This window comes from Dasypus novemcinctus, chromosome 23 (assembly GCF_030445035.2).
Source record: "Dasypus novemcinctus isolate mDasNov1 chromosome 23, mDasNov1.1.hap2, whole genome shotgun sequence".
NCBI classification, from domain to species: domain Eukaryota; kingdom Metazoa; phylum Chordata; class Mammalia; order Cingulata; family Dasypodidae; genus Dasypus; species Dasypus novemcinctus.
In genome coordinates this window covers 11,429,889-11,451,663 of record NC_080695.1, presented here as the reverse complement: position 1 = coordinate 11,451,663, position 21,775 = coordinate 11,429,889, and the positions used below count along the sequence as shown (strand labels likewise).

Here is a 21,775-nt window from a genome sequence, read left to right as displayed (position 1 = left end):
GAGCAATTGAAAACTAACAGTGACTTCTGATAATAGCAACTAATAGAGTGGTTAAGAGCATGGTCTTTTAACATCATCAATAATAACACATATCAACATCATGTGCTCCCTGATGTCGTGCACTGAGAAGCACACATTATCACTTCTGTGACATTCTTTCCAAAAATTCCTAACTTAAGTCTCATCATGAGAATACCACAAATTGAGAAACATTCTGCAAAATAACTGACCAGCACTCTTCAAACTTACACAGAAAAGGCATTTGACAAAATCTGCCCCTTCTTAGTAAAAGCACTTAGAAAACTAAGAATAGAAGGAAATTTCCTCAACATGATAAAGAGTTTATTTGAATATCCCATAGCTAACATCGAGAGTGAAGGACTGAAAGTTTTCCTTCTAAGATCAGGGACAAGAAAAGATGCCTGCTATCATGTCACCAGTTATTCAGCATTGTATTGGAAGTCCTAGCCAGAGCAGTTAGGAAAGAAAAAGAAACAGAAGGCATTCACATTGGAAAGGAAGAAGTAAAACTTACTCTATTTGCAGATAATATGATCCTGTATCTTTAAATATATGGAAAAATGTATAGCAAAACTGCTGAAGTTAGTAAGTGAATTCAGCAATTTGGCAGTACAAAATCAATACAGAAAAATAAGTGATGTTTCTATACACTAAGAATGAACAACCTGAAAAGGAGATTAAGAAAAAAAATTCACAATAGCAACTAAAAGAATCAGATATCTAGGAATAAATTTAGCCAAGAATATAAAGGACTTACATATGGAAAACTCTCAAACATAGCTAAAGGAAATCAAAGAAGACCTAAATAAATGGAAGAATATATCATGCTCATGGATTAGAAAACTATTGTCTGGAGGTCAGTTCTAAATTCCAAAGCAATTTACAGATTCAGTGCAATCCCAACAGCAGAAATCGGAAAGCCAATCATTAAATTTATATGAAAGAGTAAGGGACCCCAGATAGCCAAAAACATCTTTAAAAGAAGAACAAAGTTGGAGGACTCATACTTCCCCATTTTAAAACTTACTACAAAGCTGCAGTGGTCAAAACAGCATGGTAGCAGTGCAAGGATAGACTTATAGATCAGTGGAATCACATTGAGAGTTCAGTAATAGACTCGCATCTATGACCAATTGATTGTTGACAAAGGCACCAAGTCCACTCAACTGGGAAAGAATAGTCTCTTCGACAAATGGTGCTGCGAAAACCAGGTGTCTGTGTGCAAAAGAATGAAAGTGGACCCCTACCTCATGCCATATATAAAAATTAACTCAAAATGGGTCACAGACCTAAATAAAAAAACCATAACTATAAAATTCCTGGAAGAAAATGCAGGGAAGCATCTTCGGGACATTGAGTTAAGCAGTGGATTCTTAGACTTTATACCAAAAACCATCAAAGAAAAAATCAGCAAATTCACTCTCATCAAAAGACTTCATCATGAAAGTAAAAAGACAGCCCTCAGAATGGGGGAAAATATTTGGAAACTACATATCTGATAAGGGTTTAATATACAGAATTTATAAAGAAATTCAGAACTCAAAACCAAAAAGACAAAAATGGGCAAATGACCTAAATAGACATCCTCAAAGAAGATACATACATATGACCAAAAAACACATGAAAAGATGGTCTGCATCATTAGCCATTAGAGAAAATGGCAGATCAAAACCTTAATAAAATACTATCTCACATCCACCAGAATGGCTACTATTGGTGGTGGGGGGGAACCATCCGAGGAGAGCACGCAGAGAAATAGGAACACTGATTCATTGTTGGTGAGAATGTAAAATGTACAGCCACTGTGGAAAGCAGTTTGGTGGTTCCTCAGTAAGTTAAGCATAGAATTACCATTAAACCCTGCAATCCCACTTCTAGGTATATAGCCAACAGAACTGAAAGCAGGGGACTTGAATAGATATTTGCACACCTGTGTTCATAGCTCCATTATTCACATTTGCCAAAAGATGGAAGCAACCTAGTGTCCATTAACAGATGAATAGATAAATAAAATATGGTATATAAATATAATGGAATATTATTCATCTGTGAAAAGGAATGAAGTTCTAATATGTGACGACATGGATGAACCTTGAAGACACTGTGTTGAGTGAAACGAGTCAGACATAAAAGGACAAATTTTTATGATCTCACTGATATGAAATAATTGTAATAAATTCATAGAGTCAGGAACTAGAATACAGGATGCCCTAACCACTGGGCCAAGTCCGCTGCCAAAATTCCCCATTTTGTAACATTTTAACATTTGAGGCAGGATCTTGGGTTTTTTGGGTTTTTTAAAAACCACTTTCATTTGTTTCCTTCCAGACTTGAATACCTTGGGTAGCAGAACTGGTTGTAGAGAAAGCACCCGGTGTCACCATGGTAATGTGGCTTGAAAGGCTTGTATCCCCTTTGCTGCAGCAACATTGAGTGAGAGGCCTAGCCACGTACTCCCCCTGTTTTAATCCTATTTTCACTTTCTTCTTTTCCTTGGGATTGTTTGTAAACTGCTGTCTCTCTCTGAACCCTAATCACCTTCTTTGCAATGACTTAGGCTCCAGTAACTATTTGTCCACTGATGGTGTCCTCCCACAAGGAGAAATCTGTTAGAATTATCTAACCATTCCAGTTTTCACCATGGTTTTTCTGATTCCTAAAATGAATATCCTGATTTCCATCCTACATGTTGATCAAATTAGTCACTTGGTTTTTTGTTTGTTTGTTTGTTTTAAGATTTATTTATTTTATTTATTTCTCTCCCTTTCCGTCACCCCCCCCCCCCGGTTGTCTGCTCTCTGTGTCCATTTGCTGCATCCTCCTCCCTGTCCGCTTCTGTTGTTATCAACAGCAGGGGAATCTGTGTTTCTTTTTGCTGCATAATCTTGTGTCAGCTCTCCATGTAGGCGGCGCCATTCTTAGGCAGGCCGCACTTTCCTTTCGCGCTGGGCGGCTCTCCTTACGGGGCGCACCCCCCCCCCATACGTGGGGCTCCCCCACGCGGGGGACACCCCTACATGGCACGGCACTCCTTGCATGCATCAGCACTGCGCATGGGCCAGCTCCACACGGGCCAAGGAGGCCTGGGGTTTGAACCACGGACCCCCCACGTGGCAGACGGACGCCCCAACCACTGGGCCAAGTCCACTTCCAAATTAGTCACTGTTGTGGACATGTTTCTCCCTACTTGGTTACCATCAGTAGTTCTTCATTTTTCTTCCCAATAAGATAGAAAATCCGTAACCCCACTTTCAGGTCCCTCCTACCTTTCTGACCATGCTTGCCTTTTACACTTTTGCTCTTTCTGCTACCCTTTCTCACTTTCGTGTGTCCACATCTGACCCATAGTTCAGGTACCATTTCCTCTGTAAAATCTTTCTAGCTTTTAATAATCCCTCCTTTCTCAAATCTCATTAGAGTACTTTTTCTTTCAGTTATTTGGGTTCATTACTTTTTACCTCAGATCATAGTATTTCATGAGCATGTCTCAACTCCTTAGCTTCTAGAGCCTGGGCTCTGAGTCTGATCCATCTTTTCACATTCCCTAAGGCCTGCCACATACCAGGAGGATGATAGCATATTAGTAATAATGGATAATACTTATTGAAAACCTGCTGTGACATGGCTGACAGACAGCATGGCCAGCAGACAACATGCCTGCAAGACCTCACTGGGACCTTGAGTTTAACCTTGAGGTCCCAGTTTCTCTTTCTGGGACCTCTCCTTGACCCTGGATATTCCAGAAATGCCTCACCATTGACCCCTACCATCAGTGGGGTAACCAGTAACCACTGGGGCCCATCCCCTTCTCATTAGCAAGGGGGTGGAATAGTTAGCAGTTTAAAAGGTAATCATACAAAGCAGAGCTCACTCACTCTTCCTAGAGGGGCCCCGCACCAAACTTGTGGAAAAAAAAAAAACACCAAAAACCTGCTATGTATTCATACTATCCTAAGTATTTTACATATATTATTTCATTTAATTCTGAACAGCTTCCTGAGGTAGATGCTATTATCCCCATTTTGCAAAAAAGTAAAGGCACGTCATTTTAACTGATTAAATAGTATAAAGATGTTGATAATTGAGTTCCAATTCTGGACAAGATGCAGTAGATACATTTCTCCTTATTCCTTCCTGCAAATAACAGCTCAAATCCCTGAATATTACATGAAAAACAATTTAAGACTGAAAGGTGGATAAAAAGCAGATTGGCTAGGGATGCTGAAAGACCCAATGGGCACAAACAAAAAAGTTCCAGGAAAGTCCTTTGTAAGAGGACTAGGAATGTGGCAGCCTAGCAAGACAGAAACCTTTTTTGACAATAACCCCACTCCAGCAAAAAAAAAAGGGGGGGGGGGGAGAAGCACACCCTCCTTCCCTCCCTCCCCTATCAGCAAAGGCTAAGTGTAGAGCCTAGCTGTCGCCCACTTTTGCCTGGCAGTCACAAGGCACTCTTCCCATCCCTGCCAGGATGATGATGTAGGGGGCATTAATGAGGTACCCTTCCCTGCCTTCCCTCTTCCTTTCAGCCCTGTGGTGTCACTGAAGACCACCTAAAGAGCCTGCACTTAAACCCCCACCCATGGTGCTGCTCTGAGGAGGTGGTTCTTGCTTGTGTTGTGTGTGAATGAGATAGTGAGTGCACGAGTATAGCAAGGGGGCTCGGTGACTTCTCCCCTCCACTTCTCCCTTTTCCCCACTGCAGCTGCAGCTGCAGTGGCCATAGGAATGAGCGAGAATGCTGACTTCAAGGTGGGAAGTGATACTGACTGACAGGCTCATCCGAATGCGCTGGAGTGAGAACATAGGAACCACCTCAAAGACATCTTTCACAATGAGTTTGCGGGACTCAGCTCCATCATTCCAAGGACAGAAGGCATCCTGGACCCAAATCCTAGACAGAGCCACACACACCAGCAGAATATTGATGACCTTGAGTGACAGATGCTCTTCTAAGGCAGCAAGTCTCTGCACTGGAGAGGGCAAAATCAAATGCCCAGGAGCACACCAACCACCCCTCCATAGACAACAACCTCTACACCAATAATGCCAAGGGCAGCACCATCTCTGCCTTCAGTGGGACTCAGACTCCAGCTCGGAGTCCAAAGCAGAAGGAAATTCTGAATGGAAGCCAGCTAAGCAAAGCAGGGTAGGCCATCAATAAAACTGTCCATCTCCTCCATCGTCTCATCCTCCTTTTTAGTTCACTGTTAGAACCCTCAGAACCATTTAAGAGACTATTTTTCTCTCTTTTTTTTAATTTCCCTTCAGTGATACCCTGCCCCCACCAGGAATTTTTAAACCACTACAATTTGGCAACCATTATATTTCTGTGGAGAACAGCCAGCCAGCCAGACTTCTGAGCACAGGGCATCCTGATGGCCCCCCAGCAGCATCTCCAATCCCACAGGGCACCACGCTCTGAAGGACTACTTCCCCCACGGGCCTCTCATGCCAGCCTGCCCTCACCTCTGTTTGATAGAGTTTGTGAATCTGTGAACTGTTGTACTTCAAGAAGATAGCCAGTTTGGAGTAATCAGAATCATCCTCTTTCCCCTTTTTAAGAATTTTTTAAAGATAATAAACTTTATTTTTAGGGAGTTCTAGATTATAGAAAGTTACATCACAAGTATAGGGAATTCCTATATAACCTACCCCCATTAATTTCTTACATTAGTGTGATACATTTGTTAAAATTGATGAACCAATATTAAAGCATAGCTACTAGCCAAGGTCTACAGTTTACATTATGGTTTACATTTTGCACTGTACGGTTTTATAGGTTTTGATAAAATACATAATGGCCTGTATCTGCCATTGCAGTGTCATGCAGAGCAATTCCAATGCCTTATGTTCCACCGGTTCATCCCTCCCCCTCCACTCTGAACCCCTTGTAACCACTATCTTTAAATCATTGTTAAAAGTTCTTCCATTGCTACATAAGTCTACTTTGGTCCGTGTTTACATTCCCCCCGTATGTTTGTTCATTCCTCAATTTTTAGGCTTTTGGGGTGATGATGCCCACTCTGTTTCAGATTGGGAAGGGGCTTAGATCTTAAACGGCAGATGGAAGGAACTGTATTGCTTGCAGTTGTAGATACTCTTTATATTTTGGGGGATGGGAGTTGTCCATCACCATTTTGTTTGTTGTCCTGGGCGAGTCTGATGAATTGGAGAGTAGGTTTTGGCCACAACTCTGCTGAGATGCAGGTCTCAACCAGCACATGAATGGACCAAAGATTTAAATCTCTGGGACATATATTTAATGGGTATAGTGCTAATTATAGGTTGAAATAAAAGGGATAGAAGAATCATGAATAGGGAAATTAAAAATGTGACTAACTCTGTTCTGTTGGCAAAACAGATTATCATATATTCCAGGATAAGGCCCACCAATGGGGCACTTATTTCATCTATGCAGCCATCTATGCAGTCAACTCACTGATGATTGAAATCCATGAAATGCCCTTGTATTACTATTTGCCCAGTGCTTCTTTGATCAAACAACTGGGCACCATTACCTGGCCAACTTAACACATAGCCTAACCTTCACACTATACATTCCAGGGACTGAAAGAATCCCAAACAGGATAAACACAAAGAAATCTATGCCCAGACACATCATCATCAAACTTTTGTAAACTAAAAACCAAGAAAGACTATTGCATGCAGCTTGAGAATAATGACATTACTGTCAGAAACTACAGAAAATAGATGGCACAACCTTTTTTCAAGTGCTGAAAGAAAAGAACTATCACCTAGAATTCTCTATACAGCATAATATCATTCAATAGTGAAGATAAAATCAAGACTCTCTGATGAAGAAAACTGGCTAAAGGAAGGTTGTCAAAACAGAAAGGAAATGATTCCTTTTAAAAAGAGGAAACTGAACGTCAGGAATGAGAACATAAAACAGAAAGAGTGAATTATAGATGAATATGATAAAATATCTTTCTCCTGATTCTTAAAAACTGTTTGATGGTTTAAGCAAAAGATATATAACGTGGATTTCAAATATACAGAGTGAGTATTTATTGGGGCGGGGGGAAGTCAAGTAAAGGGACCTGAATGAAGGTGAGGTTTTTGCACTTCACTTGAAGAGGTGAAATGGCAATACTAGTAGACCGTGACAAGTTTTATATGTATGATGTATCTAGAGCAACCACTGAAAAAATCTTTTCAAAGATATACTCAGAAACACTATAGATAATAGGAATTTCAAAAAATGCTCCAAATAACCCATAGGTAGGCAGGAAAAATGAAACAGCGGAATGAAAATTAGAGGGAACAAATAGAAAACAAATGATAAAATGTAGACTTAACACCTGGCATATCAATAATTACATTAAATGTAAATGGTCTGATTCACCAAAGAGATTGAGAGTTTTTTTTAAAGATCAATATACTCTTTATAAGAAACTCACTTCATATATGTACCATGCCACAGAAGTGGCTGTATTTATATCAGATAAAATAGACTTAAGTGCAACGAAAATTAGGAAAGATAAAGAGGGACAATACATAATGATTAAAGGATCAATTCATCAAGAAGCCATAGCAGTCCTAAATATGTGTGTACGCAACACAGCTGTAAAACACAAGAAGCAAAAACTGATGGAAGTGAAAGGAGAAATAGACAAATCCACAATTATAGTTGGTGAATTCAATACTCCTCTCTTAATACTTGATAGAACTAGTAGACATCATCAAGGATATTGAAGAACTTAAGCATATTCTTAACCAACAGGGCCTGATTGACATTTTAAAACACTCCATGCAGCAACAGCAGAATATACATTCTTTTCAAGCATTCAGGGAACATTCTAAGATAGACCGTATCTTGTGCCATAAAACAAATCTTACATTTAAAAGAATTGAAGTCGTAATAGAGTTTTTTCTCTGACCTCAGTGGAATCAAACTAGAAATCAACAACAGATAACAGGAAATTTTCCTAACATTTGGAAATTATAAACACATTTGCATTGGTAGTTGATAAAACATTGAACTATATGAAAATGAAAATACAGCATATCAAAATTTGTGGGGCACTGGTGAAGCAGTGCCGAGAGGGTAATTTATAGTACTGAATGCTTACATTAGAAAAGAGGAAAGATTTCAAGTCTCAGTAAGCTCCCATTTTAAGAAACTAGAAAAAGAATGAGCTGAAAACAAGCAAAAGGAAGGAGATAAAAATAAAGGGGAAAATTTTTTTTTTAAAGTAAAAAAGGTGGCAGAGTAGATGTGGTTCAAGTACATGCGGGGTCCCAGGTTCAGTTCTGGAGCCTCCTAAAGAAGACGAGCAAGACAGTGAGCTGGTGTAACAGGCCAGCGCAGCAAGTGGACACAACAAGATGATGCAAGGAGGAAACACAATGAAACACAACGAGCAAGGAGCAGATGTGGCTCAAGTGATTAGGCACCTCGCTTCTACATGGGAGGTTCTGGATTCAGTTTCCTGTGCCTCCTAAAAAGAAGACGAACAGACAGAAAGCAGACAGCAAGCACAGACAACGAGGTCGGGCAGCAGGGGAAGAAATAATCTTTTTTTAAAAAAAGGGCAGAAATCGATATTAAAAATAAAAGGGAAAAATCAATGAAACAGAAACCTAGTTCTTTAGAAAGATAAAAAAAATCTCTAAACCTCTAGCAAAACCAGCAAAGAAGAAAAGAGAAGACAGATTATCAATGTAAGTTATGAAACAGAGTATCACTACAGGCCCCCCATACACGTATGATAATAAACACTATGAATGACTCTACTCAAATCCAACAACTAAGATAAAATGGACCAATTCCTCAGAAAGCACATACCTAATCTGAAATAGCTTAAATAGCCCTACAACTTTTTTCTTTTTTTAAGATTTTTTTTATTTCTCTCCCCTTCCCCCCTGTTTTCTGCTGTCTGTCCATTTGTTGTGTGTTCTTCTGAGTCTACTTGCATTCTTGTCAGCGGTACCAGGAAACTGCGTCTGTCTTTTTCATTGCATCATCTTGATGCGTCAGCTCTCCCTTTGTGCATTGCCACTTCTGAGCAGGCTGCACTTTTTTCACACTGGGCAGCTCTCCTTGCAGGGCACACTCATTGTGCATGGAACACTCCTGGGTGGCATGGCACTCCTTGCGTGTGGAAGCACTGCTCGTAGGCCAGCTCATGACATAGGCCAGGAGGCCCTGGGTATTGGACCCTGGACCCTCCATATTAGTCAGCTGCCCTATCAGTTAAGCCACGTCTGCTTCCCCCTACAACTATTTTAAAAATTGTAGTTTTAAACTCCCTGGAAAGACCTCTCCAGGCCTACCTATATGGTTTTGCTGGGAAATTTTATTTGACAGTTGAATAAGTAATACCAGTTCCCCACAATTCTTCCTATGATGGTAGATGAGAAATTTTATTCCCCTACAGCCTTCCATTCCCCTCCAAGCAGTTTCTCAAATTATATCACAATTTTGGTTAAAATTGTATTTGATGTTTTAATTATTATGACTATGTAAATATGTTTTGCTAGTCCGAGTATCATACTGTGATTACATTTCCTTTTTTATTTAAATTTGTTTCCATTTCTTGCCATTAATAAATGGTTCTTTTTTTCCCATGAAGTTAGTTTCCTTTGAATCTGACTTTGACTTCTAGGCCCCATTTCAGTTCCACACTTCAGCTCTGCCCTCTTCTGGGTTGCCAGTCCAGAGATCCTCTGGTCCCATTATTCCAGAGACTTTATCTCCTTTCTTTTGGAAGAGTTGGAGTTGTTGTTTTTTTATTGTTTTGTGTTTTTTTATAATAAACTATTTTTAGAAAAGTTTAGATATACAGAAAAATTACACTGAAAATGTAGGGAATTTGCAGTTTCCCCTATCACTAATATATTAGTGTAGCACATTTGTTAAAATAGGTGAACCAGTATTGAAACATTGCTACTAACCAAAGTCTGTAGTTTCCATTATGGTTTGCACTTGGTGCTATACAGTTTTATAGGTTTTGACAAATGTCTAATGACATGGATCCGTTGTTGTAGTAGCTTATCAAACCATTTCACTGCCCTAAAAATGCCCTGTGTTCCACCTACTCAAACTTCCCCTCCCTTCTGAACCCCTGGTAACCATTATCTTTATATCAATGTTACAGTTTCTTCCATTAACCCAAGATAATAACTACAATAACAAATCTACTTTGGTCCATGGTTACTCCGCCCGCCTTTGTGTTTGTTCATTCCTCAGCCCTGAGGGATTTAGAATGTCTGCTCTGACTGCATTGGGCTGAGAGGGGGAGCTTAGATATTCTGGGGCAGATGGAAGGAATTGTTCTGCTTGCAGTTATAAATGCTCCTTGTTTTTTTGGATGGGACTTGTCCTTCACCATCATTTTGCCAATTGTCCAGGGAAAGCCTGCAGAACTGGAGCAGGTAGAGCAGGGTGGACCCTGGAGGTCTTTGAAACAGATTTTCCAACAATCCTCCTGTTACCAGTTTATGCCTATCAGTCTCTCTCGCACCTCACCACACCTCTGCCTTCCAGAGTGTCTGGTACTTCCAGTCTATTCTGGGGTGTGGAGAGGGAACCAGCTTCCTTCTCAGGAGTATATCCTTTACAGATGCTGAGCTTGACCTTTCTCCTGTCTGCTAAGCCATTCAGCCTCCTCCACCCACCTTCTATTGTCACATGTTAAGTTATGGTTTGGGCTCACAGAGGTCCTCTAGCAATATCAAAGACAGAATCTGCGGTTTTGTTTCAAAAGTTTTTTGTTATTTTGAGTGCGATTTCTCAGAGAAGAGGGGCATAGAGATCTTTACCTTTTTTCCTGCCAAATCAGAATCTGTGTTCTTAACTATTTACTTGCCTCCCTTTGAAAGATGCATTAACCACTGAGGCTTTTCATTTGTCTGCTAATTTGATTGAATTTTCTTTATTTTCTTTTCCTTCTTACTCTCACTGTAGTCAGAGCTCAGCTGCATGGAAGGCAGCTGCACGTGTTCATTCCCAACTAGTGAACTGGAGAAGGTGCTTCCCCAGACCATCCTCTATAAATACTACGAGCGAAAGGCTGAGGAAGAGGTCGCTGCAGCCTATGCTGATGAGCTTGTCAGGTGAGTGAGGTCCATCTGTCATCTCCTTCCCCATTATGAAATGCCCGGGCACTCTCACCAGGTAATGTGAACTCTTTAACAAAACTCTTGTAGGTTTTTTGGCATTTCTTAATGAAAATTAAGAGAATAATATAATAATGGGAAAATCTGCAACTCAGATTTTGATAGTTCTTAGCCTTTTATAAGTACAACCGTTGTGCATTAGTTGGAAGAAAAGGGACATGTGCAAGGAGTCCTCACAAGTAGAGGATTTATTGATTGAGGAGTTTACATGGGCCAACACCTAGAATGGTGCCTGCACTTACTCTGCACAAAGGAGATGCTCAATCCATGTTTTAATGAAAACTAAGGAATAAAAAAGTATACAACTGGAACTCAGAACCCCATCTTAGTATTTTAACTGTTACATGGAACCAAATCAGACTTTAATATTCCAACTAGTTATTAATTCTGCCCTTTCGACTCTAGGTGCCCCTCCTGTAGCTTTCCTGCCCTGTTGGACAGTGATGTGAAGAGGTTCAGCTGTCCCAATCCTCGCTGCCGAAAGGTAGGGAGGCACTTTTTTTTCTAGATATATCCTTGAATTATGGGATTACTGGCCCAAATATCTGCTGTTTATCTGCATGCGTACCCATGTTTTTCTTTCACTGTGCCAGCATTTTTCTTGCTTGCTTTTCCTCCCACTCTGTGCTCAGATACCTGTCCTCTCACCCCATCCTCCCTTTTCTGCCATTTTGAAAGTCCAAGCAACACTTCTTTCACTGAAGGACTGGGCATCATTGTGGCATTTTTATCACATTTGGTAAATTATTCACTTGACTGTTCTCTTTATAAGAAATGACTACATTGGATGAGATCGCAGCTATCTAATCACCTCACTTCTGAACATCTTTTTCTCTCTCTTCTAACTTTGAATGCCTTAAAATCTGTCAACTCTTCATAAGTCACTTGGAGTTTTAGCGAAATTTGGCATCCGTTTCTCTAAAACAGCATGAGCACAGTTGGTCATTGCAGTATCTCTGCTTTGTGGAGGAATGAAAAAATGAATTGGAAATTGTAGAAAAAAATTAAATGAATGGACTAAAACTTTATTCCTTTCAATTTTAATACTCCCTGATTTTCAGATTTTAATATTTCTAGGTGACATATGTATGCATTCTTAAAAGTGAAGTCCCCACGCCAGGGCTATTGATAGAACAGTAAAGCCAACAGGCTCTGGCATTTTAGGACTAAGAAAGTATAATGATCAACTGAGGTCTTTGTGTGCTGACAGTATGTCCAGCTCTGGAGTGTCTGGGAAGGCAATGCGTGAGCTAAAACACACAGGACAAGGAGGCAGTGGCTAAGGGAAGGAAAGGGCGAGAGGTGCAGTGATACTGGAGGAATGTTCTAGGTCCCAGGAAGCCAGGGTGGGGGTAACATCAGGAGATCTCTTTGGCTGTTGAAGTAGTGTAGGTGAGAGATGATATGCTGGATTGTCTTATCAACTGCACATGAATGCCACCCCTCCAGGAAGTCCCCTTGAATTGCTATGGAGGAGGTGGGATCTACATTTTCTGTAAGCTTCCAAATTAGAATCTACTAGTGAAAGAATTTCTAAATGATTTGGAAGGCAGAAAAGGGGGCTGCCATTATTCTCCAGAGACAGTTACAGGCAGGTATAAGGGTACACCTAAAGTCTGAAATGGCATCCAGGTGAATGTCTTGAGAACCTTTCAACTGAGGATGTCAGTAGGAGCTAACCAGAGACTCAAGTTTTCAGGAGAAGCACCAAGTATTCTACTTTCTCTCCCTGTGGAAGGTAAAATGGAGATGGCCATGCAACTTGTTTTGGCCAATGAAGTGTGGGTGTAGTTGAGATAGGTCATGGCAAGAGAAGCTCTGTTATTATTTACTGGGTCTCTTTTTCCTCTGCCAAGATGGGCTTGCAGCATGAATGAGAAATAAATCTTTGTTGTAAGCTGAGGTTTGAATTTCTTTCGACAGCATAACCTTGCTTACCCTGACTGATAAAGCTAATGAGGCCAAAAACTAATTAAGGAGAGTGGGAGGTAGAGAAAAAGATTTGAAAGATATTACAGAGGTGAAATTAAAAGTCATATTCTCAAACTGGGGGTGGGGAAAGCCAAAGATGACACAGTTTCTCTGGTTTGGGCAACAAAGTAGGTGCTGATGCTCTTCACAGAATTAGGAGGAAAAAAAAAAGATTTCAGGAGAGACAAAATTAATACTGCTTTGAACATGTTGAGTTTTGAGGGCACAGGTATCCAGTGTGCATGTGCTTTTCCAACGCCTGGCATATGGTAGATGCTCAGTAAATGTGCAAGTGCTAGTAGCATCAGGAACACGATGATCTGGGCTGGAGAAGGACTTGGAGTCAGGATAGGTGGCAGCCAAAGGAGGGAACCCTCGGGAACATACGAGCACATTGAGCCCAGCAGTTAGCTCCACAAGCGGAGCACTTTGAGTAAAGTCACATCAGGTTATTACCTAGCAAATGTTGAATCCTGCCATCTCAGTTCTTAGTACATCTCTCTATTCAAATCTTATGTCACCTGGCAGTATTTTGTAATAAAGAGAAAGCAGCACAAAGCGTTATCAGTTACTGTGTGCTTGGCCCACCGTGGGAACCTGAAGCAGATGTGGTGGAGCTGGGTCAGTCAGCAAAGCAGATGGCGGGTTGCAATTAAAATGAAGCCGTCCTCTCCTATATGAGCTGTGGGAAGAGTTGCCACCAGGTGGCACTGGTACCCCATGAGGAATGGTCGCTGCTTTTCTCCTGGGCATTTTTTTAAGTATGCATGTCAGCAAAACAGTCTTGTAAGCAGAATCGTCGAAATACTTTTATGCTTAGTGCTAAAACAAACCACCTTATGCCCACAGAATTTAATATCAAAGATGTCCATGTTCTCAAGGTGTATGCTTTTACCTTGTTCACTTGTGCAAATTCTCTTTATGACATTTTTTCTCTTCAGCAAAATGACTAAACCAGCCATTAATCCTTGAGGATTCTTAATGTTTAAGAAATGAGCCATAAACAGGGCATCGGCTTCCTCATTGCAGTGTCTTTGCCAGGAACCTAAACTCTGATTAGATTTCCAGGAAGTTGTCACTCTGGGTGAGGAGTTTATATTAATGTGTTATCTGGAGGAGGGCTCGAATGCCTGGAATCATTCTCCTGAAATCCCAGAAGAGTACCATGCTGTATCTTTGATGAAATAGCAAGAGAGTCTTTGTTTCGTTGATATGATGGAATGCTTTTGTGAAGGCCCTAAGCTCCCTTGTGTGTTCTAAGATAAAGAACACATCAGTTTGTTTTCCAGCATGCTGCTTTTAGGAATGAATTGAATGTGTTTGGTATGTGACTGCAGAGTGCTAGATAAAAGGAGTTTTGAAAGTGGTGCTTCTGCAAGATTTTTCTTCAGGGTCAGAGAGCCCCTGTTGAATCTCATTCTACCCTTCAAGAACCATAACTTTGCTCCATAAGCCCAGAGATACATCAGTAGAGCTTTTCAGAAAGTAAGCCAGGGCCAAGAGTGATCATGAAGCAAGTGAGGAGGAGGAGAGAACTTAAATCTGAGTCACTATGACTGATTCCCAACTCCCTACCTTTCATATGGAGCCTGAGAATGTAGGTATGGTTGAGGAATCATGCGTCTTTTCCCGATGTCACTCGTATTTGTGTTTGTTTATTCTTTCTCACCAGCTCTCTTCTCTCCCTTGCCTTTTTCTACCCTTTGCAGACTCCCTCCTATTCTTTTGTCCAGTGTTATTGACTTTATTGCAGTGAAATGTAACCAGAATTCATATCTGCAGTGAGCTGGTTTGTTGCTGGGCAAACAGGCATCTGCAGCAGCCTCCAGTAACTCAATGGCTGCGTGAGGAGCATTTAAATAACTCTGTCCCAGCTGTCAGTGCCAGGGCAGCTCCAGCTGTGATAACTGACAGTTGGCATTTATTAGCAGTCAGCTGACTCCCAGGCTGAGCGCAGGCTTTTACAGTTACCTAGATAAGAATGAAGCTTGGTTCTGTGGTTCCTCCTCTCAGGGAAAGCCTGTTTTCAGGAAGTAACATTGACAAGAACCAAATGTCTGGATAACCAAAACCCTTTTAAGCCCACAAATGAGGGTTTAAATTACTGGAGTTGTATTCGAGGCTGCATAACACAAGTCAAGAAGGGTAGTCTGGAAATTCCTTAGGGAATTTGGTCTGCCCCTACTTTGCTCAAGCTGGGGCACTTCCTTCAGGACCCAATGTGGTTCCTGCCAGAGGGTGCAAGGCCCCAGCTGCAGTAGTGACGCTCCCTTGAGGCACGTCCTGGAGGGTGGCTTGCAAAACCCTCAGTTCTTTTTATTCCCCACAGCAACCTCCGGAGAACCGACACTGAGGCTGGAAGTCGGGGGATGGTAAGTCGTGGAGCTAGAGCTAACCCAGTGTTTCTGAGAACCCCAGAACCTAGCCCCAGAGTGGACCCCAAGGGCCATCCCTGCAGAAACATCTTTCCATCATGCACTGAGCAGAGCTGCATGGTAGCAACAAGGTTTTGGAATGCAGCTCTCTTTTTGTCTTAATATTTTTGTCAACTAATACTTTTTAAAATTTCCCAGAGTAAACGGTGTAGTAAATCTGTTCATCAAAGGCTTCTTGGTCCTTGAAAGATTTTGGTTTCTAATGCACATGCACATATACTTCCCTTGCTTGATGTTGTAATACCCTATGAATATTGAACCTGGTTATTTCAGGGTGCGTTTTATTGGGTTTTTTTTTTGTTTGTTTCCAAGAAGAATAAAAGCCATAAAAGGCAATTTTTGCTTGCCTTTCTTCTCACCCTGCCTTCCCAAAAAAAAAGCCAGATAAATACCATATTTGCTGTCGTTTATCGTGATTCTTTAAAAGGGAGATATCTATCCAAAGTAGGGAAAGGTAAAATTAGACATGAGTTAAAAATGCCAACATGATAAAGATTTTATTCTGTTTCTCCTTAGCCCTACAGAAATAGTTTTTATTGCTATGTAACATCCACTTTATCCACTTATGTTAGACTTTGAATGGTAAAAACAGTGGCTTCTACTTCTTGCGCAGGACTGTTGAGAGGAGGAGAGAGGAGGGCCAGGGGACTAGTGAGGGGGTGTGGGCAGGGCTGCCGAGGGCGCTGCCATCCCTCAGGTGTCTCTCCTGGAAACCTCAGGGGCTGGCTGCCGGCTCTAAGGGCAGGTGGTGGGGAGCTCAGCAGAACCAGGGAACGAGGCAGTCAGTCCAGTCAGAAGACAAGGCAGCGAACTATGCTCCTGGTGGTGCTTGCCAACCCCCCCAGCCCCTGAAAACGAGCATTGCACTGCCCTGTCCCCAGAGCCACCCACCTTCTCACCCAGGTGAAGTTGCTTTAGACAGTTAAAATGTTAACCACCTTCCCAAGAAACAGTTGGGTAGTAGTGTTTGTGTTTACTGTTGAATTCAAGGTCATTTTGCAGTAGCTGTATGGTATCTGAGAAATGTAAATGGCCTTTTACTCTTCATTGTTTTTCCCTGACTTTAAGACAAAGATATAGAGAATAAGAAGGACCTCACAGAGCTTCCTGTAAAGGTCAGCATGAAGCCTCATTGTTGTTTTTTTTTCTTTGTCAGCACTGCTTGGGACCAGGGCTTTTGCCCAGATTTATTTAGTGAGTTTTCTGTAAGTTCTTTTAAAGACAGGCATGTGAGAAGTATGCACTGCTGTCCTGCCTCATGCCTCCCATGTGCTGTAAATATCAGTGAAAGAAGTGGCTTTCACTTACGTGGCAGCGAGGGCAATGTAGCATGATAGTTAACAACCAGGGATTTTGATGTTTGGACTGTGTTGTGCTGGATTCCAGCTCTCTGCTTCCTACCTCTGTGACCTAGAAGAAATATTTCATCCCCCTGAGCTGCAACTTCTTTGTAAAATGGGAACAGTGGTACCTGCCTCAGAGCTTTTGTGAAACATGAGTGGCATAAGGGGGTGAAATGCTTAGTCTGGTGCCTGGCATATCCTGTCAGTGAGCTGCTCGCACGAGGGAGTTGAGACAGGTAGAATAGTGAACAGTGCAGCACAGACTCGGGTGATGAAAGAAAGAACTTCTTCCAATTGTGTAAAGTCTGTCACAAGTGCAGTGGCGATCCCTCAAGGAGCCAGGTGTGACGCCCCATCAGATCGTCTTACTCAACACTTGGCTTCCTAGCTCCCCAACATGGCACCATGTAAAGTCAAATATTTTTGCTAAAAATATAAGAAATTTCAGCTCTCCATTTAGCCCACATTGCTCAGATACAGCAAACAACCTGTCTCCCTAGAGACAGCGAGACAGGACAGGGTCTGCCTCGTGGGAGGGGTCCTTCCCACTTGCTGCTGCATCCCCTCCTCTTGTACTTCTCATCGTGTTCTTATCCCTCTCCAGAAGTATTAAGAATCTCTGGGGGAAGCGGACTTGGCCCAATGGATAGAGCATCCACCTACCACGTGGGAGGTCCAGGGCTCAAACCCCTGGCCTCCTTGACCCGTGTGGAGCTGGCCCATGCGCAGTGCTGATGCACGCAAGGAGTGCCCTGCCACGCAGGGGTGTCCCCGTATAGGGGAGCCCCACTCGCAAGGAGTGCGCCCGGTAAGGAGAGCCGCCCAGCGCGAAAGAAAGTGCAGCCTGCCCAAGAATGGCGCCGCACACATGGAGAGCTGACACAACAAGATGACGCAACAAAAAGAGACACAGATTCCCAGCGCCACTGATAAAGATAGAAGCAGTCACAGAAGAACACACAGCAAATGGACACAGAGAGCAGACAACGGGGGGGGGGGGGATAAATAAAAAGTAAAATAGAATCTTTGGGAACAGTTTCAGAGAGCATGAGTATAGGGAGGGCCTAGAAACAAAAGGATAGTTCATCTCGCCACAGAACTCAGAATTAGTCACAAAAAGTAAAACTCCACGACTCATTTGTAATGTCTTTTTGTCTTCTGGGAGGGCACTGACCTGTACACCAGTCTTCTCCACCCCTCCCAGGATGGCTCTGCGGGCAAGCCTTGCAGGCAGTTGCCACACACCTTTTTCTCAAATGGCACCAGAAGGACTGGCCCTCCTTGTGTCTTTTTTGTTCTTTGTTATGGTTTCTATTAAAATAAACTTACAGTACCTAGACAAGTCTTTTTGGGGGGTTTTAGGAGGGGTTTGTGATCAGGCCCTTTATTTAAAACCTCCAACGCTTTTCATGGTTCTGTAGCTCCAGTTAGCCATTGCTTGAAGGACCCATTGCAGCCTGATCCTCACAAACCATGGGAATTATGCACTTTGAGTACTCCTCTTTCTGGAAACTGCACTCCATTTGTTTAGTGCCTTTATATATGTTTTACTAAAAAATAATTTAATGGTATTTTGCTGGACCTATGGCCTCATCAAAGGAGTACACATTTTGATTTAAAGTATTTAGACCAACTTTATATTCATTTTACCATTATCCCATATCCTTAATATCCACTCCCACACATATGCCCTTATTTCTGTCTATATAAATTGTAAAATTCATACAGTTCTTTAAGAGTAGTGCATACTTCCTAATGGGTCAATTTTTAAACTTCACCTTTGGGGGCTTGCTGTGATTTTAGTCTAGTTACAGGTCTGGAAGAGAAGAGTGGTGGTGGGTGTGGGTAAGGAGAATAATTAGCAGTGTTTTGCAGTTAATTACCTCAGGTCATTCCTTGCAGTTTCAAAAAAAATAAAGTATTTAGAAATCTCACATTAAAAATCTCTTAAGAATCTACAACTCGGAAGCGGATGTGGCTCAAGTGATTGGGCTTCTGCCTGCCATGTGACAGGACCCAGGTTGGATTACTGGGGCTTCCTGGTGAAAAAGAAGAGAAAGCATGCCTGTGAAGTGAACTGGTGCCTGCATGGTGAGCGCAAGTGCCTGCATGAGGGCCCACGTGGTAAGCCAGTGCCCACGCAAGTGAGTCACAGCAAAATGACGACACATTGAAAGAGAGACAAGGGGAGGGTAAAGGTGAGGCACAGCAGAAACCAGGAACTGAGGTGGCTCAATTGACAGGGAACCTCTGTCCACGTTGGGGGTCTCCAGGATCAAATCCTGGTGAATCCTAGAGGAGAAAAAATGAGAAGAGAAGACAACACAGACGGCAAAAACAGCAGGGTATAAAGAGGGGAAGGGGGAAAAGTAAATAAATAAATCTTTAAAAAATTACTATGCAACCCCAATTAAAAAAAAAAAAAGAATCTGCAACTCTTATGAAGAGTGATTTACATCCCTTTTCTCTTTACACTAATTGTGTGTTACCAGGTGTCAGCATCTTAATTTGTTTAGTGATTCTCATTGTGGTGCCCTTGAGAAAGGAGAGTGTGCATGCGTGTGCATGCATCACATGCGTGTGTGTTGACGTGCAGAGCAGTAGCGTCCCCTCTTTGCATTCTCAGCACAGAGCACTGCAGGGCTTTCCAGCCTTCCAGGTAGGAGAGAAATTGTTGCTATGGTAATAACCCAGCATGAAAGCACCCTCAACCCTGTGGGTGTCTATTAGAGGGGAGGAATGTGAGGAAGAGAAAGGGGAGCAAAGAGGCCTGTTGAGAGCATTGTGCGAAATGAGAGCAGAGCTGAAGCTGAAGCTGCAGCTGGGTGGCATTGCTTGTGTTAACTGTCGAGTTCAGGGTCATTTTCCAGTAGCTGTATGGTATCTACGAAATGTAAATGCCCTTTTACTCTTCAGTGTTTTTCCCTGACTTTGAGACAAAGAGAATAAGAAGGACCTCTGTTAACTCTTCAGTCCCCAAAGGCCATGTGCCCTTTTCACAGACCGCAGTTAGAAAATGTGTGTCTGTATCTGCAGCTGGTGAACTGTTCAGAGTGTGCCTGGCCCCTGAGACCCAGAACACCCCACTGCCCTTTGTGGCCAGTGTGTTAGGCTTAGTAGCGCATCCCTGCCGTCTCTTTTGAAACTAAGCAACAGTTGTGTGCTCTGTATCTATGCCACATGTTAACGTCCCTTGAGAAGATGAACTCAGAATAACCTGGGTAACTCAGAGAAGAAAACCTTGTCTGCTTAAGGCAGGGGTAAAAAAGCTGAACAAAATGTTAGTGAGCAGTTCTACCAGAGCATGATTTTATAATCACAGGAAATCTAGCAAGGATTTTATTGAGTTGGGAATTAGTTGAAATAGTCTGGATTGTAGAGTACCTGCGAATAGAGCACTTAACTGGATTTTAGATATGCTGGAGGTTTTATGCTCCTCATCTGCTCAAAGTCATACAACTAGTAAGTGATAACATCAAATCAAATCTAGTTCTTCCTTACTTATTCATGTATTTTTAGGTGAGATTTTCAAGAGTCCTTATCTTTGAGAGATACAAACAAATATTTTACAAATGAGATGTTATATAACCTGGAATTTGCTTCAGAGTTATACTGGAGGAGGGGAGATAGGAGAGTAAGCAGGGCATAGATAAGCTGAGTTTAGCCATGAATTGATAATTATCGGACATGAATGATAGTACTTGGAGCTCATTATTTATATGTGTGTGTGTGTATATATATATATTTTTTTAAGGTTTATTTTTTTAATTTATTTCTCTCCCCTTCCTTGCACCCCCTCTACCCCCGTTATCTGCTCTCTGTGTCCATTCGCTGTGTGTTCTTCTGTGTCCGCTTGCATTTTTATCAGTGGCACCAGGAATCTGTGTCTCTTTTTGTTGTGTCATCTTGCTGCATCAGTTCTCTGTGTATGCAGTGCCATTCCTGGGCAGGCTGCGTTTTTTTTGCATGGGGTGGCTCTCCTTGTGGGGGTGCACTCCTTGCACATGGTATTCTCCTACGCGGGGGCACCCCTGGGTGGCACAGCACTCCTAGCACGCATCAGCACTGCGTGAGGGCCAGCTCACCACACATATCAGGAGGCCCTGGGTTTGAACCCTGGACCACCCATATGGTAGGCAGATACTCTATCAGTTGAGCCAAATCCTCTTCTCTGGTTATATTGACTACTTTTGTATATGTTTAAATTTTTCCATAACAAAGTTTTAAAAAAGAAACACTACTGAATAAAGAATCTAGCCCTGCATGACTCCAAAGCCATATTCTACCACCACCCCAACTACTTTGTTTTCTACCTTGAGTGCACATAACTCTTGGGAAAGATATACTGATTTTGAGGATTGATCATTTTGTTAAGAAATGAGAAAACTTGTCACAATAGGAAAACATCCACAGATATTTGTGGGAAGATTGAAGGGTTGTTCATCTTAAGAAAGGACAACTTTCTAGTGTGTGTAAGTGTCTGTGCACACAATTATTCTAAGTGGTGGTTTTGGTGTTCTGCAGCCTCGCTGTGAAAGCAGACCTAACCTATCCATGACGAATCAAAACTGAGTTGCTAGAGCACATTGTGCACAGTGAACCGGACCTCCTGGTACAGCCTGCAAAGACTCTCTTTCCTCTGGGAGGACTTGCATGCAGTCCATCCTCAAGGCCAGAAGAGAAAGCAGATGACCTTTCGAGGGTCCTTCTAGTCTGATTTACAGGAAATTGAAGGTTTTCTAATTGGCATTAGCATTTGGTTTTCAAAAAGAAGCAGGCTAAGAGAATATCTTGGAGCAAATCCCTGAAACACCATGAAAGCACTTTCCAGTTGTGTTTCCCATCTGAAGTTCATATGAA

The 21,775-nt window shown here is 42.0% G+C and overlaps 1 protein-coding gene across 7 annotated transcripts in view; it reads left to right on the top strand.

The window, feature by feature from the left end:
• The window catches only part of RNF216 (ring finger protein 216), a 204,825-nt gene that overhangs the window by 99,199 nt on the left and 83,851 nt on the right, over positions 1 to 21,775 (top strand). For all 7 annotated transcript variants that reach the window (XM_058285740.2, XM_058285738.1, XM_058285737.1 and 4 more), the window contains 2 exons: positions 10,955 to 11,103; positions 11,572 to 11,650. In XM_058285740.2, the coding sequence (XP_058141723.1) occupies positions 10,955 to 11,103; positions 11,572 to 11,650 (228 nt within the window). The remainder of the gene's footprint in view (positions 1 to 10,954; positions 11,104 to 11,571; positions 11,651 to 21,775) is intronic.